The sequence below is a fragment of the Dichotomopilus funicola genome, assembly GCF_033296635.1.
Source record: "Dichotomopilus funicola strain CBS 141.50 unplaced genomic scaffold C8A04scaffold_4, whole genome shotgun sequence".
Classification (NCBI taxonomy): domain Eukaryota; kingdom Fungi; phylum Ascomycota; class Sordariomycetes; order Sordariales; family Chaetomiaceae; genus Dichotomopilus; species Dichotomopilus funicola.
This window is the reverse complement of record NW_026944025.1, coordinates 323,313-349,482: the sequence shown is the minus strand read 5'-3', so window position 1 is coordinate 349,482 and position 26,170 is coordinate 323,313. Positions and strand designations below refer to the sequence as shown.

General features: G+C 54.8%; 9 protein-coding genes across 9 annotated transcripts; 4 read left to right on the top strand and 5 right to left on the bottom strand.

Moving 5' to 3' along the window:
- Positions 1–986: 986 nt before the first annotated feature.
- On the bottom strand, positions 987–4,869 carry C8A04DRAFT_34369 (mediator of RNA polymerase II transcription subunit 5; the record flags this gene model as incomplete). The annotated part of the gene is made up of 6 exons (XM_062782806.1): positions 987–1,325; positions 1,383–2,401; positions 2,460–2,997; positions 3,057–3,656; positions 3,714–3,964; positions 4,044–4,869. 6 exons carry the CDS (start codon positions 4,867–4,869, stop codon positions 987–989), a joined length of 3,573 nt encoding a protein of 1,190 aa, XP_062640519.1.
- A 910-nt stretch (positions 4,870–5,779) lies between these two features.
- C8A04DRAFT_24943 (uncharacterized protein) lies at positions 5,780–6,468 on the bottom strand (the record flags this gene model as incomplete). Its single annotated transcript, XM_062779363.1, has 3 exons — positions 5,780–5,828; positions 5,894–6,339; positions 6,424–6,468. The coding sequence occupies 3 exons, from the start codon at positions 6,466–6,468 to the stop codon at positions 5,780–5,782; spliced, it is 540 nt and encodes a 179-aa protein (XP_062640518.1).
- An 877-nt stretch (positions 6,469–7,345) lies between these two features.
- C8A04DRAFT_24942 (uncharacterized protein) lies at positions 7,346–8,334 on the bottom strand (the record flags this gene model as incomplete). Its single annotated transcript, XM_062779362.1, has 3 exons — positions 7,346–7,445; positions 7,588–8,162; positions 8,290–8,334. The coding sequence occupies 3 exons, from the start codon at positions 8,332–8,334 to the stop codon at positions 7,346–7,348; spliced, it is 720 nt and encodes a 239-aa protein (XP_062640517.1).
- Positions 8,335–12,024: 3,690 nt separating this feature from the next.
- Positions 12,025–13,307, top strand: C8A04DRAFT_24941 (amidase signature domain-containing protein; the record flags this gene model as incomplete). Its single annotated transcript, XM_062779361.1, has 4 exons — positions 12,025–12,037; positions 12,085–12,186; positions 12,261–13,042; positions 13,107–13,307. The coding sequence occupies 4 exons, from the start codon at positions 12,025–12,027 to the stop codon at positions 13,305–13,307; spliced, it is 1,098 nt and encodes a 365-aa protein (XP_062640516.1).
- Positions 13,308–13,938: 631 nt separating this feature from the next.
- Positions 13,939–14,898, top strand: C8A04DRAFT_34352 (NUDIX hydrolase domain-like protein; the record flags this gene model as incomplete). Its single annotated transcript, XM_062782802.1, has 1 exon — positions 13,939–14,898. One exon carries the CDS (start codon positions 13,939–13,941, stop codon positions 14,896–14,898), a length of 960 nt encoding a protein of 319 aa, XP_062640515.1.
- Positions 14,899–14,939: 41 nt separating this feature from the next.
- Positions 14,940–15,812, bottom strand: C8A04DRAFT_34351 (HAD-like domain-containing protein; the record flags this gene model as incomplete). Its single annotated transcript, XM_062782801.1, has 4 exons — positions 14,940–15,115; positions 15,176–15,437; positions 15,477–15,637; positions 15,698–15,812. 4 exons carry the CDS (start codon positions 15,810–15,812, stop codon positions 14,940–14,942), a joined length of 714 nt encoding a protein of 237 aa, XP_062640514.1.
- A 2,137-nt stretch (positions 15,813–17,949) lies between these two features.
- Positions 17,950–19,044, top strand: C8A04DRAFT_34350 (uncharacterized protein; the record flags this gene model as incomplete). The annotated part of the gene is made up of 3 exons (XM_062782800.1): positions 17,950–18,021; positions 18,154–18,611; positions 18,711–19,044. The coding sequence occupies 3 exons, from the start codon at positions 17,950–17,952 to the stop codon at positions 19,042–19,044; spliced, it is 864 nt and encodes a 287-aa protein (XP_062640513.1).
- A 954-nt stretch (positions 19,045–19,998) lies between these two features.
- C8A04DRAFT_9280 (P-loop containing nucleoside triphosphate hydrolase protein) lies at positions 19,999–22,945 on the bottom strand (the record flags this gene model as incomplete). Its single annotated transcript, XM_062785427.1, has 3 exons — positions 19,999–20,435; positions 20,507–22,564; positions 22,642–22,945. The coding sequence occupies 3 exons, from the start codon at positions 22,943–22,945 to the stop codon at positions 19,999–20,001; spliced, it is 2,799 nt and encodes a 932-aa protein (XP_062640512.1).
- A 1,391-nt stretch (positions 22,946–24,336) lies between these two features.
- C8A04DRAFT_34348 (nucleophile aminohydrolase) lies at positions 24,337–26,076 on the top strand (the record flags this gene model as incomplete). The annotated part of the gene is made up of 4 exons (XM_062782799.1): positions 24,337–24,351; positions 24,420–24,515; positions 24,595–25,339; positions 25,400–26,076. 4 exons carry the CDS (start codon positions 24,337–24,339, stop codon positions 26,074–26,076), a joined length of 1,533 nt encoding a protein of 510 aa, XP_062640511.1.
- Between the last annotated feature and the right edge of the window lie 94 nt (positions 26,077–26,170).

Sequence of the window (26,170 nt, the reverse complement as noted above, 5' to 3'; positions counted from 1 at the left end):
AAAGTGATACAACACGTCAGTGCGAAATAAAAATAGAAAATACCATGATACACTAAATCCCGCGCTAGGAAAGTTGACCGTTTGTCTGGACAACGGCATTGGTTAACTGGCTCATCACGCCCTTTTACACTAAGTCTCCGGTATGCAGACGCCGGTGGTTGCCGTGCCATTGGGTCTGCTGTGTAGCCCCTCTAGCTTCGATTTCTGATAAAAGAGTAACTCTAGGTTACTGTCCCACTGCCAAATCTTATTCTCCGCTATAGCGCAGCCCTCAGCGCCTTCGAAACCCACCGAACGAGCTGAAAACCACCGGCCCCGAAGACGACGACACGTTTAACATTGACGTCCCTCATAACCCTGTTCCGCTCGTCTTGTTCCCACGTGTTTTCCTACCCGTTCCTATGGAGAGATATATAAACTGAACATGTCAAAAAGCACCAAGATTTCCAGCTTCTGCCGTGTGACAAATGTGTGAGGAGTGAGCAGTAAGTACTAGGACTGCAGTGTCGAACACAGAAAAGACACATGCACCGTTCCTGAAAAGTCCCGTGTTGTGCTGTGCAACATCGCCCCCCTGACCTAACCATATCCCACATGGCTGTTGCCCCTGAGGCCCAGGTTTACCACTCCTAGTCACACTCACTCACTCACACAACACATGGTGTAAGTAGTGCAACAAAGAGCATAATCCAACAGCACAACAACACAACAATTCAGCAACACTCCATCACCTCACTCCAATCTAGTAGGAATCATAACCACGCAATACAATACAATAATACAAAAAATACAACGCTGGATTGCTAAACTCTTGATCAAACCCCCCTTCCAAAAAAAAGGGGTACATACAATAACCCACAATCTATACTCTCGCTTCTATCCCCAAAAACACCATCACCAAACACTCCCCGTACAAACGTCCACACCCACTTACACACACCCATAGCCCCCATATATCCATCTATCTCCCTCAAGGCTCAAGAAACTTAAGAAAGATCCATATCCCACCCCCCAAAATCCGCCCCAAAATCGCTCCCAGCACCCAAACTCCCAAACAACCCATCCCCTCCCAACTCCGTCCCACCAGCACCACTATTGCTACCAAGATCCCCAGCACTACCCCCCAACAAATCCGTCCCATCCAACCCCGCCGCAGCAGCAGCCGCATCCAAAACCATCGAATCCTGCAACAGATCCCCCGTAGCACTACCGCCCATCGCATCCCCCAACACATCGCCCGACCCCAGCGCGCCAGCAAGTTCGACGCCGACAGGTTGCCCATGACCATGCAACATAGCAGCCGCGGCATTAATAGCAATCGCCGCCTCCGCCGCATCAGCATCCGCAGCATCAGAGGGTTGGAGGGTAGGGAGAGGAGCTACTAGAGCGAGAGGGGGAGGCGCGGGGGTGAGTTGGGCTTCGACGCGGCGGTGGAGACGGACGATGGTTTCGGCGGTGAGGGGGTCGTTGGATCCGGATTTTTGTTGGGTTTGGGTTTGGGTTTGTTTCCAGGTGGTGGCTTTCAGGTGGAGGGCAGTGCGGAGGGTGGTGCGGCGTTGGATGTTTGAGGGGTGTTGGCTTTTCTGTTGTTGTTGTTGGGCTGTTGTGGTGGTTCCGTCTGGGTTTGTCCCGGTTGGGTTGGAGGTGTTCGGGTCGGTAGGAGAAGGGGGAGGAGGGAGGGAAGCGTCGTTGGTGACGTCGGGGGCGCAGATGAGGGCGGTGGCTACGTCGTAGGCGATGCTGGCTTGCGGGGTGTCGGCTGCGGCGCGCAGTTCGTCGAGGAGGACGGCGAGGACCCGTTTCGCGCCGAGCATCTTGACGGCTGCGAGGGTCTGTCGGTGGGTGTAGGTCGCTGGCGTGCCGTTGAGAGATGGCGGGTGCTGGGCCCATTGGATGAGGCTTTGGACTGTGTGTCGGACGGCGGCGGTGAGGCCGCTGTGGGGGTAGGTGGTGGTCGTTCCGCTGGCGCCGTTGTTGTTGTTGTTTGTAGTGTTGTTGTTGCTGCTGTTGGTAAGGGTATTGTTATTGTTGGTGGCATTGCTGGTGCTACTGCTGTTAGCGTGCGTGCTGCACCACGACTCGAGCTCGGTGTGGTCGGCACCGCCGGTGCGCCGGGAGAGCGCGAGGTTCTCCTGGATGGCCCGGAGCAGCGGCTCGATCTCCTGGCACTTGGGGTCTTGCCGCTGGTACGAGCGGAGGGCGTGCTCCAGCGGCTTGGCCACGATGTTGAGCACGGACGAGAGCATGGTCATGGCCTCGTTGGAGATGCCGCTGGGCCGGATGATGACCTGCAGGATCTTGATAATGGCCGACTGCATCTGGGGGCCGCCGACCCAGAGCTGGTTCGACAGGTAGAGGATCGCGGGGACGAGGGAGGGTAGTAGCAGGACGCCGACCAAGTCTACTCATCTGTTAGCCTGATCTGGAGAAAGAAAAGAGAAAAAGAAAAGAAAACCCACACTCAAGACCCCCCTTAAGCACGTCATCCGCCAAATACCCAGCACTCAACGCCACGACAATCTGCTGAAACAGCGTCGGAATAAGCAAGTAAAAGTCCTGCGGCGGGCACGACGCCATAAGATCGTCGCCCAAGCCGCCGGCGGTATCAAACAGCCCGTGGATCCAACCATTCAGGTGCGCCTTCTCCTGCTCGTCCAACTCCTCCAGTGGCCGGTATTTATTCCCGCCGCCCAGCAGCTTCGCGAGGAACAAGTCCGGCGAGCGCAGACCTAGGTCCGCCGGCGAGAGGTTGTACCGGTAGACAAAGGCCAGCAGTAGGAGCAGGATGGACCCGAATTCTTCGTACACGGGCTGGTACTCGCCTTGGTCTTCTTCGTATCCGGCCCAGTTGTCGAGTAGCTCGCACAGCGGCTGCAGGATCTTTTGCGGCTTGTCGAATAGGAGTAACACGTCCAGGGACAGCGGCTTGGCCGCGAGCTGGCTGCACAGCTGCTTCAGGGTCATGGTTTCCTTGTTCCGGCAGAGACTGCCGATGACCTGATCTCTGTCAATAACATGCTCGGACTGTAAACTCAGTAGGTGGTAGTAGTATTTACCTCAATAATGGCCTGCGCAGCGGCCCCAACATTCCCATTCATATTATCCAGCTCTCCAATGAGCTTCTGCGTGCGGTCCACATCCTGCAGACACGCCTGCACCAAGCTCTCCTTGACATACCGCCCCTCGTCCGGCAGCGACTGGTACGTGATATCCCCCAGCAGGCTCTCTATCGCCTGCTGCGAGAGCAGGCCGTGCAGCTGGCACGAGAAGCAAAAGTCCTGCCGGACCGAGTCATGGAACGAGCTGTTGGCGTTGTTGTGGTGCGCGTTGTTGGTCGTCATCTCGAACATGCCCGACAGCGTGGGGAACACGTTGGTGTCGACCTGCCCGAGGGCTTCCTTGATGCACGACTCTGGGTCGAATGGGTACATGTTGGCTGTTCTGGCCAGCGAGACGAGGATGAGGGGCACTTTGTTGACGACGTAGGATTTGAGCAGGTGGCCTGTCTTGGGGCCTTCGTTGCGGAAGACGGCGTTGGCGAGGAGGTCGAAGGAAGCGAGGATCAGTTGGACTGCCGTGGATTGTATGTCTCCCTGATATCTGTTGTGCAAGTATGTAAACAAGGCGGTGTCGTCAAGCATGGGTCGGCCCACGAGCTACTATTGTCAGCACGATGCGCCCAAAAGTTTGAACGAGGGACGACAAAAACCTACCGCAGCGCTGAGGTAGATGTAGAGCCCAGCCCGAGAGTTGACCACGGGCAGCTCGGGGACCTGGAAGCTGTCCATGTCGATAAAGCTGTCCACGTAGCTGTCGACATCTTCCACGTCCTTCTTTTTCCGCGGGAGGTGCTTGCCCAGCACGTCGGTCCTGAAGATCTCCAACCGCGTGGCCATCGCAGGCAGCCCTTGCATGATACACGGCACGAAAACCCGCAGAGCTTCAGAAAGCCATTTGCAAACCCCTACAGCACAAAGTCAACACCACGTCTACTTTGTAACCCACTTGATAATTCCCTCCGAGGGAAATACACCCCCACTCACCTCGAAAAGCCACCCGCTCCAGCGCCGCCAGCACAGTCGGACTCTCACTAAACGCAATAAGCAACAGCACAAACGCGGCCCGCGCATCCTCCATATCGTCGCGCGCCTGCATCAGCGCAGCAGGGTGGTGGTGCATTGCCGACGGGCCAAACACGTCGCGCGCCGCGAACAGCCGCATCCACGCCGCCAGCACCTGGGCGACCTGGGCGACCTCGCGCGCCGTCTTGACCGCGGTACCCTCGTGGATCGCCCGCGCTAGCCGCCAGAGGATCACTTCTTCGTCGTCGTAGGAGTTTTGCCAGCGTCGGGGTTTGCGGGGGCGTTTTGTTGTTGTTGTGTTCTTCTTCCCGGTATCGTTCTTATTGTGTGCTTCGACCCCGGCTTGGATTCCCCCTCCCTCCTCTTCCACCTCCATCTTCACATCCACATCACCCCCATCCCCTGATATCCCTCCTCCCTCTCCAGCCCCCTCACCATTATCCCCCTCTTCCCCCTCTTCCCCACCAACCCTCCTCTGCGCCGAACTATACACAAACAACCCCCTCAGCACCCCCGCCACATCCACCCACCTCTGCCTCAACAACGCCTGCAAATACAACAACACCCTCGGATCCAGCCGATAACACCCCCGCGGCGCCGGCGGCGGCCGCAACAGGACATCAGCCACCAACGCCGGTGGTAAAGGGTGTGCGCTAAAGTGGATCGGCAGGAAGGCCGCGAAGCGCGCTGGGTCGAGACGGTTGAGAAGGGCGCGGTCGAGGAAGTGCTGCCAGGCGGTTAGGGAGGTGGTTAGGGTGTTGTGGGCGTGGGCGTGGTGGGGGTCCATTTTGGGGGCATTGATGGCCTAGCTCTCGAGGGGAGTGAATTCGGTCGGTGGAGGTTGGAATTAACGGCGTTCGTTCGTTCGCGAGGGTGTAAGTGGTTCGTGGGCGCGTGCGCTTGTGTGCTTGAACTTAGGGACCTAGGTTACAGAAGGTATTTATATCCAAAAAAAAATAATGTGTGTGAGGAATCACATGTTGCGGGTATTGGTGGGGCGTGAAAGGTTCAAAGGAATTAACCTTGAAGATGGGCGGATCTGGGAGAAATGTTCGAGGACGTGGGTTCGGCAAGAATAATGAAAGAATGGTGTTTCGAGGCTGCGACGCGCTGCAGTCGGCTGCAGCCGAGCTGGGACCGCGTAACAAAGAAGTGTGGGTGGGGCCGCGCAGGGTGCTGATTACGCCGAATTACACCCGGCTTTCAATATTACGTACGTATCTGATGTGGAAGGCATGTCACACAACCGACCACAAAGAACTGCAAATTACCAAATTAGCATGAGAACCGAGCAGAGAGTCGAGCTCACTTAGTGTATTGGATACTTGTTATTAACTGTTAAATAGGACCTCCCCCGAAGCACGAAAGGGAATACGGGCGTACCTTGGAGGTGTTGAACTAGGTTCAAAACACAACATCACACAAGAAGGATGCTGATATGCAGCTGTGTTACCATGTAAGTTTGGTAGGTTACAAGTTTGTGGAAGGTCACGGCAAACATTAGGGGGTACCTGAGTTGAACTTGTTGGTCCAGCAATCTAAATGTTCTAATACAATCTGTTTACCTTGTGTCCAGCAGGAAATTTCCATACCACAACATCAACGCAGCTGTCCAGCAGGATGCCTGTTAGGAAAGACATCTCGCTCGAGCTCTTCTACCAGAGCTCCCAAGAATCACTCCCCGTAAAGCCTAGCCATTATGCCGCCTCCCTCTCACTCTTGACTATCACGTCCTCTTCGGTGATCCTTAAACATCTAGGGTCAGCACATCTTCCTTGAGCTAGGAGGAAAAATCCAAAGGAAATCCTCACAAATTCTGCATATTCGCCCACCGATCCCGTGCCCTTCTTAGCGCCTCGATGTCAGGCGCCTCAAGCTCCTTCAAAAATGGTACACTCTGGGCTGGGCCAAAATCATAAGCCTGTTTCACCCCAAACCAGCTGGTGCTCATGGCCGCCAACATATAATTGAGGCGCTCCTGCTGCAATACCCTCCCAACCCCGCCTTTCCAGTCCGCGCCGAACCACAGAGATAGTACTTCCTCTGTGTCGTAGCCCGTTACGATGAGTCGTCGGATGTATGGGCGGAGCTTGACTTGGTTCCTCGCTACTCGGGTTGAGTGTGGGAGCTGGATGTTGAGAAATTCGGCCAAGGCGATCACAGCCTCGCTGTACTGGGTGTAGTCGAAAAAGTATGTTCTGCAGAGGTTGTATCTCGCGTACCATGCCGTAATCTCAGACATTGGTTCTCTGGGGTTCTGTACAAAGTATCCGTGTCAATAAACCATTGTGTGGGGTCGGGGACCGAAATACCATGGTCAAGTCATGAGCGCGAGACGTACCATCTCCAGGTAGGGAGCTCGAGGGTCATCCCAGATTGCGGCCATGGTAGCGATGTGAGAGAAAGACGGCTTAATAACTGAGGTGTTCTGAAGCAGATTGCAAAGTTGGAAAAGGCGATGGCAAAAGCTAGAACCGGATTCCTGGAGTCCGATCGATACCCTATATATACAAGATGGCTGCCATTATTATCGCTCGTTTCTTCGTTGTGCGCCGGTCATTCCAATCCACGTTTGTCTAACACTCCTAATCATCCGCTGAAAACATTACGAGTTGATTGTGTCTACTTATGTGCTAAATGAACAAATCCAACAGCATTTTGCATCATATCAGACAAGGAACAGGCTTAAACCAGTTAGATGAGTCCTCACCACTGAAGTTTGGTAGACTTAAACCGCGTGTTGACCCGTAGCAAAAGAAAACGCTATGTATGACTTGCAAGATTAAAGCCTAGAGAAGCCAGGCACGGCAAACCGTAGAAGCACCTAACTACTTGGCGAAAGGAGGAGACAACCGTCAACTCGATGTACCTAGTAAGAAATAACCAGGAGAAAGATAGACATCAGGTGAGTGATTGAGCAGCAGGCAGGCCCAGGGTTTACCTGGAATCATAGCCACTCACTCATGCCAGGTGCAGGCTCTGCGTAGTTTGCTGAGAAAACTGAGGTGGTTATCTTTGCAACCCGTGATCCAGCACGGGGCTTCCATGAAAACATCAAACATGATAGCGTGATACACATCGAGAAGGCCGCCATGCTCGCCATGCCCAAACAAAGAAAAGAAAGACGGAATTCGACGAGCCTCCCATAAACGTTCCTCCCGCAACACAGCCAACCACGACTACACCCTTCCCCGCAATCATACAATCACTGTACCGTATCGAACCACGGTCACATACGCCAACCAGCCCAGGGTGGCCGGTCATCAATCTTCCTCTTCCCTCTTAATCCTCACTCCACCAGCCCCTGACCTTGAGCCTCCCGCGGTATCACCCCTGACTTCCATCGACCTCGGCCCTAGCATCCTACACAATAACAGTTAGCACTCGCTCTTCACTTGTTTTCTGGTACTTCAGGGGCAGACGACTTTCTCCTCCCCCAAAAGAGGTAATCGAATAAAAGAGCCAAAATAAAACAAATAACCAGAAAAGAAAAAAACAGACTCACCAATCCTGCATAGCCAACCACTCACTCCACCCGCCCTCCCCGGCCCTAATCTCCTGCTCACTCGCATTCCTCAACGGTTTCAAAAACGGCACCGTCTCATCCGTGCCCATATCATACGCCCTCTTCACCTCCAACCAGCTACTACTCTTCGCCGCAAACAAGAAATTCCGCCTCTCCTGCTCATGCAGCGGCCGCACCCCCAATTCCCAGTCATCCCCAAAGAACCCGTGCAAAACCGCGGGGAAGTCAAATCCCGTCGCAATCAGCCGGCGGATGTATGGGTGTAGGGAGACGTGGTATGTGACGGGTTGAGGTGGTTGCCCGGCGGCGGCGGCTGCTGCGGGAGAGAGACGGCCGGGGCCGCCTGGGGGGTGGGATGGTCCGCCGGGATGGGAAGGGGAGCGGCGGAGGAGGGTGGGGTTTTGTTGGGCTTTTTGGAAGGGGAGTTGGATGTTGATGAAGGCTGCTAGGGCTTGGACGGGGCCTTCGAATTGGGCGTGTTCGATGAAGTAGCGGACGCAGGATTGGAAATAGGGGTGCCAGTCGATTATGTCGAATTGGCCGCCGCCGAAGGGCTGAGGAGATGAAGGGAAGCGTTAGTGGGAGGTGTTAGGGGTTGGTTTTGGTGTTTGGCTTTTTGCGTAGTTGGAAGGAGGTACGCTTGCACATGTACAAACAAGGGGGGATAGTTAGGTACAGTACCTGTTCCTCTTGAAAGGGGTTGTCTCCTGCCCAAGGCGCCGCCATAATGTCCAAGCCGGGTGAGGGAAAGGCGACTTGGTTGATTAGGGGTCTGTATTCCACACAGCAGCTCGTGGTATGTGCCGCTCGTCTTCTTTGTGGGTAGTGTGGCCACTAGAGGCAAGGCTGGCCCCTCGGGATGGTTGTGAGCCTCGTTTCGGGGAAATTTAAGACAACACACAGCTGCTATAGTTGACTCTCTCGTCGGGAATTCGGGATCCCGGAGACATATGGCAGAATCCCTCGGCCACTAACACAATAAATGACAGAATAAACAAGGAAAGCAAGAACCCCACTCCGAGGTGAAGACAACAACAAGAAGAATCGATGTTGAGCCGGGGGGTAAGAGGGCCGTGGTCAAAGGGCCTTGGAATACATGCGAGGGAGAAGCGTTTATGTATGTATGCCCTGTGCGTATTTTCCCAGTTGCCCAGTGCACATAAGCTACGGCGCTCTCCCGGGCCCGGCAGTTCGGAGCAATAGTTAGGTTATCTCCAGCATGCTACAGCCAGGGATGCGCAGACGTCGTCCCCCATGCTTGCTTGCCCTTAAGGAGGGCCAAGGAGGGCCCAACCGGGACCCGATCCGAGCCCGGCAAGGTAGGTGAGGAAGCGGCACTAATAGCCCAGCTGAGCCCCGTCTGCTGGGCATGCAAATGGCATGGCGAATCTGCGGTCCCTGGCTGCGGGGGGCGGCGATCAACAAGGGCTGGATGGTGCTGCCGCCCGCCCACGCGAGACTTTTAGTGTGCAGGGAGCGAAGAGCAAGGGACCTGCGACCGGGAGGGAGGAACACAAAACGGGCGGCATATCGGTCCCAGCAGGCCACTTCTCGTCCGAATACGGTTGGAGTACATACTCGACAAAGCTGAGGTTATTACACTACTGTATAGGGTGTAGTGCTGAGACTCGAGCTACTGCTTTACAGAAGCACGGAAGGTGAGGAGGCCCACGGTGCGTGTGAGAAGATGGGCAACACGTGGACAGGACAGGCGGACAAGGCGATGCTGCCACTGTTTCTCTTGACCCTGGAGAAGAAGGGCCAAGAGACAAGAAGATCTGGCCACCCCCGTCTGCCCAGCAAAACATTCCGGTAGCCGGCTTCAAGACCTCTCCGCGGGCCCTTGCGGATCGCTGCCGAGCCGAGGTGGGGTGTAGCGGACAATGGTTGAGGAGGAAGAGGAAGTTTTTGATGCATGTGGCATGCTGGGCCGGCTCTGAACGTGGCGGATTCCAGGGTTCCATTTCCAGGAACCAGGGTCGAGGTCAGGGCTGCAAATCAAGATCTCGCAAGCTTTCTCAGTCGATCGGTACCGACAGGGGGGGCTGGTTCACCTCGCAGGGTCAGCGCGGACACCATGGTGAACATGGTCCGCGAATGTCAAAATCGTGCCAGATGAAGACTGGTGTGCAATCGGGTATGTCAAAAGACTGGTACCGAGGCTGAAGATTCAGCTTCCCAGGGCCGTGACTGCTCTTCAAAGAGGGAGGGGGATTAGCATGTACATACACTACACTTCGAGCACGAGGTTGTTGGCGTTGTCAGTCTCCGTGGCCCATATCCGTCCCGGTGTTTAAGCGACTGGCGTGGGGGGATGCGAGCTCAGGTAAACACATGTCTTATCCTATCTTGTGATGCCGCGCTTGTGTATGTACAGTACAAAAGGCACCATGGACTGCGGATAGGCCTCGACGTTTACCCACCGAGGATGTTGATGCGGATGACGACACATATGGAGATGAGAACGCATCCGATGTCCCAATACAAGAGACACCGTCCTCGACACACTGCGCCCCAAGCATGCCTGCCGTCCGGCAGACGCAGCCTGCAGCCTTCCGGGAATGGATTGAGAGGCAGCCTTTCTGCGACCTCTTGCGGTGTGGCCACAGCCGAGCTATCCCCGATTAGCAGGAAACGTAAGTGTATGTCTTAGTTTGCAAAGATTTTCGTCAGCCCCAGCACTCGGGGGCGAAAGAAAAAGAAGAGAAAAGAGAAAAGAGAAGACACGGGAAGGCTCATCCTCGTGGCGGTTGACGGTGTCCGTATCCTTGTCGTCCCGCACCGTCCAGGGTGACCCGTGCTTCTCGCATAGTGGACGCGCCGGCCAGGGACAGAGTTCCCCTGGTGGCAATCAATTGCCGGGACCCCCTCGATGGGATCTCGGGATGTCGTACAACAGCGACTTGCAGGGGTCAAATAAATTCTTGTGTGTGCAGCTTTTCCAGAGGGTTTTGAGGCCGAAAGGTGAGGTTCTCGTCGAGGAAGTGACGACCCCTGCCGTCCTCCCCGCGTGGTTGCGTGTGGCCCTCCGAAGAAAGTGGCGTGAGTGGCTGTTGCACTCCGCAGCGTCGCTTCCTGCCACAGTTAATCTTTGTCTTAGCCAAGCCTGTCGGCCCTGAATGAACTAGGCAATGAGGGCGATCTATTCAGCTTGACAGGCCTTCCTCTGGATCGAAGTTTCTGCTTCCATCGGTGTAGTGTACTGTGTGAATCCGACTTTGTGCAGGGCATCCAAGTTTTCTTAAAATACCATACGACTTTCTTGCTCGGGTTCCCGAAAGCGAGAGAGAGAGAGAGAAAAAAATCAGCCCACTGTCCGAACTCCACGCGGCCGTACATGAAAACTCAGGTCAGTCCCAACCTCCGACGCTCCGGCCGGTCACGAAATAGCCAACAGATGTTCTTTTCAAGCTGCCCAACTTGGTAGATGCATAGCATGAGTGTTTTCGCGATACGATGCCTTGATATCCACGTGGTCTCGGAGCTGCACAGACGTTGTCGTTGCAGCTAGCTAGCTCCACGACGTCAGCTCTGGCTTTCTCCTAGACCCCAGCTTGCCCTGCAGGTCAACGGTCTTTCCATTGGTCATCTCGAATGCTCGAGTCGGAGTCTCGGCACTGAATATCCGATCTGCCAAGCAGCGTGAGGTCAACGGCCTAAGACTCGAGCACTTCATTCCTATCCGCTTCAGACTGTCCTAAAACCGCAGGATCTGTACCTACTCAACTCTGATCGTTCCTTCAGGGTCCGAATTTTTACTCTGCCATTTTAACGTTGATTTTCGAATTTTCATCCGTTACCATGCTGCCCGTGGTTCAATGTATTATACATAACTATCGCTCAATGGAAGTTCAAGTTGTTCGACACGCGCTGTCTGCTTGTGTGATGGCAGGGCCAACAAACCTTTCTAACCCCTCATTTTTTGTTTGTCACAGTGCAATGATGGCAAGGCAAGATTTCCCGCCTCGCTCCTCCCCGGAAAGGCGTTGCTCTTCTCTGGGAAGGAGCAATAGATCCCAGCAGAGTCAAAATCCGTTGCGCGGACTTCCAATGCTGCTTCTCGGCGACAACTTGAGCACGACTTCCCATCGGCAACTATCTACGACTAACAGTGATGTTCGTGCCAGCAAAACTGTGGTCGCTGACCGCCACCGAGGTCCAGAGCTTGATTGAGCGAGACCTGCTCACTGTTGAGGCCTACGCGACTGCGCTGTTGAGCCGCATCAAGTCGAGGGATGGCATAGTCAAAGCGTGGCAGCACTTGGGCGTGCTTCCTTCGCATTCTACTGCCGAGCATATTAAACTGACCTTGATTCAGATCCAGATCTTGTCTTGAGCCAGGCTCGTGATCTGGACAAAGTTCCATGCGGACAAAGGGGCCGGCTTCATGGGGTAGCCATCGGGATCAAGGACATAATGAACACCAAAGGTGAGCTTGCCTCTCCAGCTCCTAGCCACGGTGCTCATATGATTCAGATATGCCGACGGAATATGGTTCTGCTCTGTACAAGGGCAACCAGCCCAATGCGGATGCGTCCGTTGTCGACATCGTCCGAAGAGCCGGAGCTCTGATAATGGGTATGTCTTGCTTAGTTTACGATGTAAGCCGTTCTGAGTCGCTGCAGGCAAGACAACCACGACAGAATTCACAGTCCTCAACCCAGGTCCCGCCACTACCAACCCGCACGACCCAAACCGGACACCGGGTGGATCTTCGGCTGGGTCTGCGGCTGCCGTGGCTGACTTCCACGTCCCACTCAGCTTCGGAACCCAAACTGGAGGTAGCGTCATTCGCCCTGCGTCTTACACGGGCACATACGCCATGAAGCCAACCTTTAACACGATCTCTGGTGGGGGGATCAAAGTTGCCTCTCTCGAGTTCGATACCATCGGGTACTCCGCTCGTAGTCTGGAGGATCTCAAACTTCTTACCGAAATTCTCAGCATCTCGGTGGAAGAACCCCCTGAGGAAACAGCATTGGAAACCATGAGAGTAGGGTTCGTGAAGTCACCGTTTTGGTCATCTGCCGGGTCTGGCACTCTCACGGCTATGGAGAAGGCCGCCGAGATCCTCAACAAACACGGTGTCCAGGTCGATTACGTCGAATTCCCGGATGGTTTTACTGATGCCGACGCATTGAATCGGATGTTCAAGGTTATCTTTGTAGCCAATGGCGGTGTGGCATTCTACAACGACTATCTCATGGACGCTACGAAGACCAAGCTGGATCCGGAGGTCCGCGCATCCGTTGACGAAGCGCGTAAACTCTCCCGCGACGAGGTACGGCAGGCATTCGATTACTACGCCGCTCTTCGACCTGTGCTCGACAAGATCGCCACCAAGTACTCCGCACTCATCACCCCCAGCGCGACCGATGAAGCACCCGTAAGTCTGGGCGATATGGGCAGTCCCATTTTCAATTCGGTATGGACGGTGAGTACATAGTAGCCCTCCATTCTTCAGTGTTGGCGTGGACTCACCTGTTCCGCCTGGCCAGGCAGCACACATGCCAGTGATCCACATTCCTGCCTTTGCAGGACCTAGGGGCATGCCGGTCGGCTTGTCACTCATAGCCTGCCGCAATGATGATCAACATCTGCTGAGTGTGGCCAAGATCCTAAGTGAACCTCTTATGGGCGAGGGGGGGTGGCAGGAGACGTTGGTGTGCTCTGAAGCTGGTCTAGCACCCGAACCTTGAGCATCAACGACATGCTCCGGTCCATCTACACTATGAAACCTATCCCACCACTCCACGGTGAGATTACTATCAAATCTGCCTCAGGATCTTTTCCTCCCTGCCTCCCACCGTGCGGGAAAAAAAAGAAAAAAAAAAAGAAAAAAAGAAAAAGGGTAACCCTCGGGATGTTCCGGATTGGTTCCTAGCACTGGCCCTACTAGTGAGTCATATCAATGCAAACCACAGTAATGAAACCAAAGGTCCAAATTCGGCACTCATGCCACAGAGCCTTGCGCTGGCTGATTATATGTACTTGTTCTGCATTGCCGTCTACACACACGTATGCACGGTAACAACCCCTGCCACATCACTCCACACTCACATTGCCCTCTCTGCATGCTCAGCCTTATCAATGATTGGCCATCCTAAGGGTTTGTGCCGTGTGGCGGATGTCAGATGATGACTGCCTCGCCGTACCACAGGCTCGAAAAGCCCCTCGTTTCTGTCCCAGCCCGATGATAGCCCAAACAGTCAACGACTCAACAAGCGACCTGTTGAACATGACGCGAAGGCTTTATTGATTTCTTCATCACCGAGCCCAGCCTGCTCACCCCTCTTTCCCCCACCTCTTCATCCATAATCAACGACAACCATGAGTCACTCAAATCTTGATATTGTCAAGACTGTCGATTCGTTCCCGTGTCCCGGGGACCAGCCCGAGACGCCCAACTCCTACGTGCACTTCCGTATAGCTTCACACCCGGGCGTCACGTTTGGATATGTTCTCCCGTCTGTCGCCCTGGCCCTAGCCAGCTTGCCGAACTGGATTTTCGACCGGCACTGCAGCCCGAGGACTCTCACACTGGTTGGTGGCCACGACGATGCTACACGAACGGCCATTATGATGGAAACGACACTGGGCATGCGATCGTCGGGCCGTTTCAAGAACCTCGAAAAGTGGCGAGACGAATTGCTGCCGGTCTACGGCCCAGACGCGGAGTTGCTCTTCAGCATTGAACGCAGCGCCTGCCCGCTATTCGGAGTTGTCACATATGGTGTGCACATGACCGCCTATCGCTGGAACGCCGATAAGGACCGTGAGGATTCAATGGAGATTTGGGTACCGCGGCGGTCCAGGGACAGGGCAAAATATCCCGGGATGCTCGACACATCGGTCGGTGGAGCACTTGCTACCGGGGAGACTCCGTGGTCGTGCTTGATCCGGGAGAGCGAGGAGGAAGCATCGTTAGGAGAGGAAACCGTCAAAAGAGCCACAGCAGCCGGGGATATAACATTCTTCAACCTTTCCGACGAGGGATCTGGAGGCGAGGAGGGGTTGGCCCAACCCGAGCGCATGTACATATTTGATCTGGACCTGACAGGTTCGCCACTGGACACCCTGGCGCAAAATGATGGCTCGGTCGAGGCTTTTGAGCTGCTGACGGTACCCAAGGTCAAGCGGGCGTTGTCCCTGAAGGAGTTCAAACCAAACAGTGCCTTGGTGTTGATAGATTTCTTAATTCGCCATCGACAAATTACGCCCGAGGACGAGCCGGATTATCAAGACATTTTGTTACGGTTGCACAGAAACCTGGAATTCCCTGTCCGTTGAGGATCGGATCGAATAGAATAGAAGGCTCAGATAGTTGGCATTTAGATGCCTGTCCCGTGTCCAATAAAAAAGTGAGGGAACAGGTTCCTCAACTCCACCAAGCGGGCAATGCGATATTTGCAAACATCAGCCTCCAGTGGCTGGGCATCATCTTCGAGTAGATGAACGGCGGTCCATCCAAACTTTTCGGCCGAAAAACAGTGCCCGGCTGAATCATCTGAACTGGATCATAAGTATCTCCCCATGAGGTAGGCCGGGGTCGGATAACGGCACCTACCAACAAAATGGCATGCTTTCACATCTCCCACACCAGCCTCCCGCATCGCTTTGTTGAACATTTCGACATGAGGCTTGCAGTGTATGGGTTCAGCTGCATAGTCACAATAGGTGAGGCCTTCGAAGTGATCCTCAATGCCTAGCAAACGGACAACCCGTCTGCCATGGTTGACATATGCATTGGTAAGTAGCCAGAGCTTTACCTTGGTCTTGTCTATGTCTCGAAGCATTTGGCAGAGCTCGGGATCTGGCACTAGGAGCTCCTCGAGTGGCAACGCGTCTTCGACGTGGCTGTTTTACACGAGAGGATCGATGCCGTGGTTCTGTACGAGGCCTTGGAGGATTAAGCTACATTCCTTCCTGTATTTCTGGTGCAGCTCCCTCGTGGCATCATCGTCAAGCGACAGGGCGTTCTTAATGAAGGTGTGGTTAAGCATCGTCGTTATTTCGTGCACCTTTCTGCCTTGGGCAGTGTTTCAGTACGGTCATATTATTAGAGAGAAGTTGAAAATTTCCGACTGACTTCTTGAATATAGCTGTGTGGATGAGGTTAGCCTTTTGCCCACGGTATCGCGTCCGAGAACATCACCAACACAGTTGTCAATGTCGAAAGAAAAGACAGGTCTTGAATCCGACATCGTGCTTCTGGCTTGATAAGCCAGCTTCAATGAGCCCAATAGCTGAGAGCCAAGATGCGTGATCCAAAGAATGGAGAGTATCAGTTGCTAGCTACCAATAATAGAATAAAAAGGGTGCGGTAATTCATCGTCGGGGGTTGTTTGTTATGTACCGTGTGGTGCGGCTCGTTGAAGCAGGGAAGTGCTCCTGCGCTCAGGGGAATCTCCAACCGTGATAGTTATATGGTTGCGTTCCTGCAGTCCTGCTCAGAGCCCATTGGTACAGAACATCTCCTTTATCCGAGAGCCGCCAGAAAATGAATTCGCAACTCGCCTTCCTTGGCTTACGAGCCCTTCCGCCTCAGACTATGGTAAGCACCCTGTGCTCTTTGACGAGATCGGTCCTCCATCTAAGGCATCTGAAATGATTAGATGCAATCCTTTCTCTAGTGATATTCTGTATTGGGCTGCCGTTCCAAGAGGGGGACCCAAGTTGGTGTGAAAAAGGTCATGAAATTTAATAAACAGGTTCGAACAGCTCAACAACTTTCTGGGGTCACCCAAATGGTGAAGACATACGTCACGGCCGTTAATCGGGATCTCGGGAAATGTAATCTAACAATTCTAGCCACAATCATTCGATGCATGTACCGTTGGTGGCAGCTGTTTTCTTCACAGCCCCCCGGGTCTCGCCGCTGCTGCAGTCGAATGGTCTACATAGTACATTAGCTCCGTTTCGTAGTCCCGTTCACTTTTCACTCGAAAAGTTCCGCATTAGCTTGGGACGTGAGACACACATTGCCTTTGTCTTAGGTTCTTTGTCTCTCGTCGACGGCGGCAAGATAACTAAACCTCCTTTGCATCGGACAAACCAAGGATGTGCTTACTACGTAAGAACTTTTCTAAACGGTCGCCGCGCAGCTAACCGGTCACACACATGATGCGACTGTTGGGGATGAACTGGCTCACTTACTGGTCAAGCCTGGGGTCTTGAATAGAGAAGGGGGTTGCGCCCATCCACCCAGTGAGACAGGCAACAGCCGTTTGTGGACTTGTCCATGACGAAAAAAAGGCCGCCGTTGCTGGCATCGGAAGAGAATCTCCTCCAGAGGGTGGTTGGTGTGAGAATATGCCAGGAGCTGCTGTCAGGGACAAAACCAGACCGAGTGAAACTGAACTTCCGGCCCTCCATTCCTTCCTTCCATCCCAAGGAGGTTGAGCTCCCCGTCCTCCACAGGTCGGGCCTTTTATAACCCACCCTTCCGCCGCACTCTCTCAATGACCCCTCCCATCCGGCGAATGCTTGACCTTGCGGATGGCGCATTTGGGGGGGGGCGAAGGCATGCCGCCCATGCCCGCAATACCGCGTGCCGGGAGTTCGACTCCCGGTACGGTCACTGAAGCAAAACCCTCCCGTAGGTTTTCGTAGCTGCTTACTGAATCTTCGTGATGGAAGAGGAAGTGGGCGGTGAGCTTTTTGGGTTATTTTATCTTTTTATTTCTCATTTAATTGCATCGTATTTTTGGCCCTATTTCGGCCAGCGGGGCTGTTTGAAGCAAGGAACTGTCCCTTAGTTCGAATACTAGTAAGCTTGATCGTGCCATTGGATCGGCCGAGTGAGGCACGGGAGCTGGGTGAAGCATTGTCTGTGGCGGTATATTGTTTTGTTGCAGGTAGTGGCTTCTGACAAGACCCGGATTTTGAGTGAACAAACTAGGGGAAAAGGGGAAGGAGAATTGAAGGAAAAAAGAAACAAAGCCACAAACCACAGGGTCGCTCCAAACCAAGTTCTATTGTAGACCAATGTTCTTAGTCCATGGTGTGTGCAACTGAATGCTTCTGTTTGTTCACAAGCAAGGACGAACCTTTGGTGCGTCGTTGAGATGTTGAATGAATGCCAAGCCTGACCCTTCACCTCACCCCGACATATGCATATTTGGGGTAAGCCACGATTCGCTTGGCTGGAGCACGAACCACGCGAGCTCCAGGGGCGCTCGGGGGCGCTAGTGACAGTTGCCAGATTGCACACACGACGTTTTTACGACCGATTCCTCCGAGCTTCAGCTGGGATTCGAACTTCCTTTCTCGATCTCCTATCGTTTCTCCCTTTTCTCTTCTTCATCGTCACCCTTCTTTCTGTTCTTGGAATTCGGCACAATGGTCAACTTCAAGTGGTCTTCAATTGCCCTGCTCGCTCTGCGCGTCGCGACGGCCTTCGCCACCGAAGAGGTACGTTTTTTCAGGTGTTGTTGCTGCGTCATCGCGTGGCCGGCTCATCCCCATCCCCCTTTTTATTCTCACCTTTCGCATAACGCGACACCGGAAAGAAACCCCCAATTGCTAACAAAACCCTTTCCGTAGCCCGATGCCGAGTCCTTCACCACGGTCCCGGTCGAGCAACCCGAGCTCAAGGCCGACATCGAGACCACCTTCCCCGATGCTGACATCTTTGGCGTGAAGATCGTCAACGGCCGCGTGACCAAGGCCCTGATCGAGATCACCAACCATGAAGACTCGCCAATCGACGTTGCCTTCATTGGTGGCAAGCTTTCGACCACCAAGCCACTGCCCGAGGACGCTCCCGCGTCTGCCGCGACCATCCGCAACTTGACCGCCGTCCGGTACGACGTGACCATCCCGCCTGGCGAGAAGCACCAATTGCCCTACCAATTCGTCCTCGACATGATGCCGCAGGATGTGCAGGTTGATCTGGTTGCCATTGTTACGAGCGAGGCCACGAGCCAGATCTTCCAGGTCCAGGCCCACAGTGGTCCTGCCAGCATTGTCGAGCCGCCCACCAGCCTGTTTGATCCCCAAATGTGAGCATCCCTTTTTCCTCTAACAGCTTACCACTCTCCGCCTTGCAGCCCCCGCAACAGTTCTTTTGTAAAACATCATCTAACCCGATCGTTCAACAGCATCTTCCTCTACCTCTTCCTCACCGGCGTTTTCGGCGCAACCCTCTACTTCGTCTACAAGACCTGGATCGAGGCTCTCTTCCCCCAAGCCAAGCCCACCGGCAAGGGCGGTTCCTCGCAAGCCGGCGGTGGCAAGAAGGCCGCGCGCCGCGCCGCGGCCGCCGTTGAGGCCGAGGCCGCTTCTGCCGACGCTCTCTCGGGCAACGAGTCCGCTGGGTTCACAAGCGGCGGTGACGGGAACAAGAGCTACGACGAAAGCTGGATCCCGAGCCACCATATCAACCGCCCTACGGCGCGCCGTGTGAAGAGCAGTGCGAGTGGCAAGGCGAAATAAATGCAGTAGCCATTCTCTGGTCCTGCTTTCATTATTTCCTTGTCTTCCTTTAATCTTACATCGACCGGTTTTGGGGTTGAAGGATGATGGGTGTGTGGAAGGGTACACACGGACCTTGGAGGATAGGAAAGAGACAAGGGAAGTGGGGACCTAGTACCTAGTTGGTTGGTTACGCTGAGAGCGAGTGATAGCTGTGAAAGGCTGTTAGGAAAAGAAGAGATGAAAGGGAGTGTCCTCGATGAAGATATTTCACCGCTTGTGTTACCAACATAGCCCATTCGATAATGTTTCCTTTGCTCTCTGTAACATCTAAAGTGTTGGAGTTTAAATGGATAAAGGGACTGGGGAACATGGAATCGGTTTGATAGAAGAACTTTGTCAATTCAAGGCGTCTCTTTTTGCTCATCGTTCGTTCCTCTATCATGCATGGACTTGGATGAAAGCTACAGCGGATGCTTTTTTTGTTATTTTGATGTGGATGGAGTTGGAAGGGAGATGGAGATGAAGAATATTCACAACAACGTATTTACCTTCCATCAATGTTTTAGTTAATAACCGGCCAACCAATTCAACCAACAGCTTTTAATCATTCACACACAAAATAGTGAGGAAAAAAGATGGAATGGGGAATCGCTCTATCCGTGGGAACAAGGGAGTGTTGTGTGTGTGTCTGTGTATCTGGGAGAGAGAGTGAGAGAGAGAGTTTAACCCAAAAGAACCGCTAAAAACCGCCACCCCAACACCCATTCTCGTAAGGTCATTTCATCCTGTGAAAAAGAAAAAGAAAGAACATAACGAACGCAAACGCCATGGTCCCCCTCCGCCGCAAAGAGAAAATGTTATGCAAATCCTCCACCCTCCATCCCATCCATCCGCCCTGCTTCCTTCATTCTACCCCCCACCTACATCAAGTCCCATGTCAAAACATCCATCACAAGGTCACCGCCAACTTTTTTAAAAGAACCGACCCCTCCGCCTCTTCCCTTCCAACTCCCGCCCACTCCCCAACTTCCCCGCACCACTCCCACCACCCAACCGATGCAAGTCCTCAATCTTGGTCAAGACCAACTCCAACAACTCCTTACGATGGATCAAGTCCAAGTGCCTGCGCACCTTGGGGTCCTCACGAGCGAAGCGCTCCAGCCCGCCGCTGACCATGTGCTCGTGCAGCTTGGCCTCGACTTCGCGAGGGAAACGGGAGTAGAAGTCGTTGAGCATCTCGACGTTGAGGAAGAGCACGGCGTTTTGGGAGAGCTTGGTGGCGACGGCGTCGAGGAAGATTTCGGGGCAGTAGTACTTGTTTTCGAGAGACTTGCACTTGCGGGACTTGGAGGCGGTGATGCGGAGGTTGATGATGTCGGCGCGGTCGCGGAGGAAGACGGCTTCACGGCCTGGAGAGGGAGGAAGAATCAAGATCAGTATTCGTCAGAATCGGTGTTGAGGCGGGAAAGGGATAACATACCTCTGGCGAGAAGGGCAGCGCTGAAACCGCCAGCGCCGCTGGGGTGGTCACCCTCAACAATGATATCGCCCCGGCGCGCCTTGTCGACGAAGGTCATGACCTCCTTCAGCTTCTTTCGCCCACCGACGGAGTTCTCGAGGCTCTTCATGGCAGCCTGGCACTGGTCCAGCTCGCCCTGCAGTACGCCCACGACGTGCTCCTTGCCCTGAGCCCATTCATGGGGCTGGATATCGGGGTCAAACTTGTACGGCTTGAGAGAAATCTCGATGCCGTCGCTTGTGGCATAGGAACGGTCAGCGAGCACGGTGGATGCGGCCTCGCTGATGACCTTGCGAGCGGAGGGGTGCTTGGCGAAGGAAGACTTGTCAAGGAGCTTGTCAATGTTTCCTTGAACGGCTGTGGCGGCCACTGTAGCGGCGATGCGGCCCACGCCAAGCCTTGTGAGACCGGTAGAGGCCGTGTCGAGTTGCCTATGCCAGTAGGGGGACTTGGGGTCGGCGTTGGGCAGGTCGGCGATGTTATCCGGTTCGGGCAGAGCCACAGAAAGATCCTCAACTGGCCGGTTCCAGTATCTGGCCGCCAGCTGGTCTAGGACCTTTTGGTCCAGCGCATCCTTGAGGAGCTCTTGGAGCTGGGGCCGGCCAAAGGACGAGGTGAAGGCGTGGAACTGGTGCTTGAAATCATCCAAACTGGCAGCCAGGTACGCCTCGGCGCTCATGGGCTGCTCGTTGTACTGGACCTTGAACTGGTATGTGGTCTCCTCAAGCTCCCGCTGAATGGACTCGGTCGTCTCATGCAGCCTAGAGGACATTGTGTGCTCCAAGACCTGCATTAGCTTCTTCCGCAGAGTGATGGTGCCGGTGTTAACCTTCGCTTCGGGCCCGAACTGGGAGGGGTGGTTGCTGAAGAAGGCCTTCTCGTTCCTTGTGATACCAGCCAGGAGATCACCAGTTTCTCTCCTGAACAGACCAGTTTGCGTGGGCAGCTTGGAAATGACACCAACGTAGCCCAACCGGAGCGGGTACTGCCTGTCAGACAAGACAGAAACACCCTTGTCTGGGTCAACTAGATCCATCTTGGTGATGACACCAATTGTCCTCTCGCCCCTTGGGTCCACCCGACGGCTAGCTTGGAGGGCCGTCGAGTTGGCCAGATCGGTGTCGGCAGCAGAGATGGCAAGAATGATGTTAGGCCCGCGGATGTATTTGTCGCACAGCTCCGAGATCTTACGCTTGAGTTCCCGGGGCTGGTTCTCGGCAGCGACCTGGATGTAGCCGGGGAGGTCGATCAAGGAGAGGTCGGGTATCCTCGGCGAGTGGATGGTGAGCCGGATCGGGTCATCCGTGACACACAGCGACTCCGGGACGGACTGGTTCAGCTCGGTGAGTGTCTTTTGGATCAGGGAGAAGTCGGTGACTCTGTTAAGGCCGAGGTCTGGGAATTCGCCGTAGTCGGTCCGCGCCTCGGGATCGTTCACGAGTGTGAGTTCGATCGGCCTTCGGGTGATCATGTTGCTCCCCTTGGGTAGAAACTCATGCCCAACGATCGATTCCAACACGGAGCTCTTGCCCGACGACTGCGACCCAATCACCACGATCGACGGCAGGGTGACGGTGTTGGACTGGCCGACCCGTTGAAGGAGGTTCCGGATCTCGATCATCCGCTTGGTGATGTACATCATCTGGTCGTCCTTGAGTATCTCCTCAGGGGTTCGGTTGTCGCTCTCGTCAGATTGTTCGTATCCATACGCAGCAGCTGAGGCACCGACTACCGCTGCTGCTCCTGCTTTGCTCTGCTTGGGTGGTTCCGGCCCACCTTGTTCGCCCTGCCCACCCGATCCGCCTTTCCCTAAGGCAGCTATGCCCTCCCCGCGTATGATCTTGTCCATCCATTCTGGCATCTGTGGCATTTCCGGCATTTCAAACTGGTCCTTCGTGTTGACCCAACCCTGTTTCGTCTGCTCGGCGATGTCCTTGGCGCCACCCCAAAGGGTAGTGGCCGTCGTAGTCACCGTGTTCTTCATGTTGCCGTACATCTCGGCAGCGGAATTGCTAACCTCTACAGTCGTTCTTCTGTCAGCGAAGCTCACTCCCTGAACCAAACCAAGCTCTGAACAGCTTTGGGAACCGCCTTACGAATAGCTTGATACTGTATCCATCCTACGGTCCCAATCATCAAGCCGCCAAACAGGGCGGGAATCCTAATGAATTTCACCGCGAGCCTCGGCAGCAGGCGGGCGAAGGAAGCGTTGCGGACGATGACGGCATTGTTGTGGTAGGCGTTCGAGGGGAACTTCAACGACCTCCTAACGCCGCGGGAGACTAGATCTGCACGCTGGATACCGCCGGTAGGGAGCTGGTGAAAGTGGCGGACAGCGCGGAACATGCTCCGTCGGGCAACGGGGGCTATTGCCCCAACCGCACGGAGCTGCGCGCTCATCGTGGTGAACCGGGCTGCGGGGTGCTAGGCGTCATGCGGCAGCATAGAAAGGCCCGGCGAGGATGTTGGGGGCAAGCTAGGTAGCTCGTGGCGGGGGGAGCTGGCGAGCTAGCAACGATGGCACGCAAATGTGGTCGTTGGGTCGATGATGCTAGATCGGGAGCGGCGTGCAAATGAAACTGAGCTTCCGGGTTGCTCGTGGAATTTCGATCGGGCTCAGCCCCACCTTTGATGCAAGCAGCGTGGGCCGAGAGAATATCTCGGGTACACATCATTCATGAGACCTTGAATACTGTACTACACGGGTTAGTTGCATTTATGAGATACGCGGCGGTACGAGCATGGCCCAATCATGCACACCAGTCTCCGCTTGCTTCATCCAACCCGAGAAGCTCCATTCGAGACTACATACACTATGGGAAGCCCCCTGACACTCCCTAAATATAGGGTCTAGTGTACACAGTCTTGCATTGCTGGTCTCAACCCGCATCGGAGGTTGCAGGTGCGAGCACTATAACTTAAAGATAGCCTAATTAACTAACAACGTGGACCAAAACTGCGCCGTCCGTTGTGTGACAAGCGAAATAACGTTAGTTAGACTTGCAACGTAGTCACCCGTAAGACAACGCATACAGAGTAAGACCTCTTTGTTGGCGGATAGGGCTCTCGCCGCCAAGAACAACATGACATAAACCTCTCTCCCTCGGTGACGAAGCTTCAAACGGACTTTGGCCAATTCCCCTTGTCGTCCGAAACAGTGGTCTTGGAAGCGGTGGGTCTCTCCCCACGAGATCCCGCTGTTGCGTCTGCCCCCGGGCCCGGTCTCGGCCGCAGGGCTCAGTGACCGGTACGCAGGTACCGTTTGACGCAGGCAAACTGCGAAAATTTTTGTTTGTATCTGAGATTTTCGGTAGAGATAAACAAAGCACGGAGTGAGAACGCCGGCAATGGAACCCAATCACGAGTTTTAGATTGCTCTTATCTTCTCTTTTAGGGGCTTGCAGCCCAATGCAGCTCGGTTTGTTGGAAGTCGTGCACTAACCTTTCCGCCATCCCGCTAGCCGATTTCGTCAGCCCTGTTGTCCGGGGTGTTGCCTCGAGGCCGGCCCTTGTCCGTTGACTGATTCCTAGTTGCAACCCTTCCGTCACTGGACAACCAACAACCCAAAACCGCTTCACTGCAGCTCTTCCACGCGCTGCTGGTCACACAACCGCAACCCGCCGGGAACGAGACTCTGATTTCATTGGCGATTCTTTGGGAGCGCACCGTTTTTTCTATTTATTTCCCTGCGAAGTCGTCTCCAAACTCCCGGGACATCGAAAACCAATTCGCCCGGCACCGCTCCTTTCCCGGCCCCGTCACTGTCCGTCTTAGGCACTCATCGCCAAAGATGTGCCGGTTTCTGGTGAGACCAACGTGCCAATACCCCGCCACGGGGGAGTTTTGTTACTGACAAGACGGTTTGCTCTCTAGGTGTACAAGGGCAGCGACGAGATTCTCCTCTCGAAGCTCGTCCTGGATCCCGCGCATTCGATACTGAAGCAATCGTTTGACTCGCGTCTCCGGTTGGTAAGTTGCACAACTCCAGACTTGACCTTCGAGGGGAATCAATGGGCAATGACTCACCACATTACTTCACTCGTAACAGGACACGCGCCGCGGACAGAACAATGCAGACGGCTTCGGAATTGGCTTCTACACCGACTCGAAACTGGGCGCTGCGCCGTGCCTCTTCACCTCGACCACGCCGGCCTGGAACTGCGTGAACCTCCAGCGCCTCGCCTCCAAGACCGCTTCGAGACTCATCTTTGCCCACGTCCGCGCGACCACCGAGGGCTCACTCAGCGAAGACAACTGCCACCCGTTCTGCCATGGTAGTCTGATGTGGATGCACAATGGCGGTCTGGGCGGTTGGAAACAGATCAAGAGGAGGCTCGGCGAACGATTGGCAGACAAGTGGTACTTGAACGTGGTCGGTGGGACCGACAGCGAATGGGCGTTTGCCTTGTTCCTGGACACGCTCGAGCGAATGGGCCACGACCCCAGCTCGCAGCCGGAGAATGGCTTCGGACCGACAGTGCTGAGGAAGGCGATGTTGAGGACGATTGACCTAATCAATGAGCTCATCGACAACATCCCAGAGAGCGTTGTTCACGCCGAGAATGTCGACACGCGGAGCTTGCTGAACTTCTGCGTCTCGGACGGCCACAGCATCATCTGCACTCGCTATATTGGCAGTTCGTCGGACGAGGCTGCTAGCCTGTACTATTCGTCTGGCACGCTTTGGGAAACGAGGGCGCCGACGCCCGATAGCCGGGACTACCAGATGGAGAGGAGCGATAAGGGCGCAGATGTCGTGTTGGTGGCCAGCGAGCCTCTGACCTTTGAAAGGGGTGAGTAAGCCGGGTACTAGGGATACAGTGGGAAGAACGCCGTCACTAACCACATGCTAGAAAACTGGGTAAACGTCCCGACCAACTCGATCCTCACAATCCACAACCAAACGGTCATGGTGCACCCGATCAAGGACCAATACTACGACCGCAACCCGCAACACCGCCGATCCACCGCCTTCGTCCGCACCAAGGGTCTCACCGCCAACGAGAAGGGCGCTTCCAGGGCCGGCACACCGTTCAACCTCTCCAATGGCATTGCGTCCCCCCCAACAAGTCTGCCGCACCTCGCCGACCACGCCGAATCAAGCAAACAGGGGCGCTTCCGCGGCCCAACCATCCCGACCATTCCTACCTCGACCCTCCCGCGCACCCACACCCCTCTCTCCCACATCGAAACCATCACCTCAGACCCGTCATCAACTTCATCCATCCAGTCGCCAACCAGCGCTTCTGCCGGAGGCAGCGCTACCAGCAACCTCAACACCGACGTTCGAAACCTGACCTCGCCGCCGTTAGTGCGTGGCTCATCGCAACAGCCGCCAGCGCAGGGCAACATCAAGAAGAAGCGGGCATCGCTCAGCGTGGCAGAGGCCGTAAACGGCGGGATTGGTGTGGGTGGGGGCGGGCTGATGCAGTACTTTGACACGAGCCCGGTTACACCGGAGCCGGTGCGGACTGAGTTTGGGAACCCGGACAAGATTGCGAGGATGTTTCCTGAGTTGGCGTTGCAGTGAGTATGGCACTGACGGCATTGGGGGTGGAGATAGGAGAGAAGGGGATATTTTCGTTTTGGTGTTACCGCGGTATCGGGTATGGTACGCGGTATTT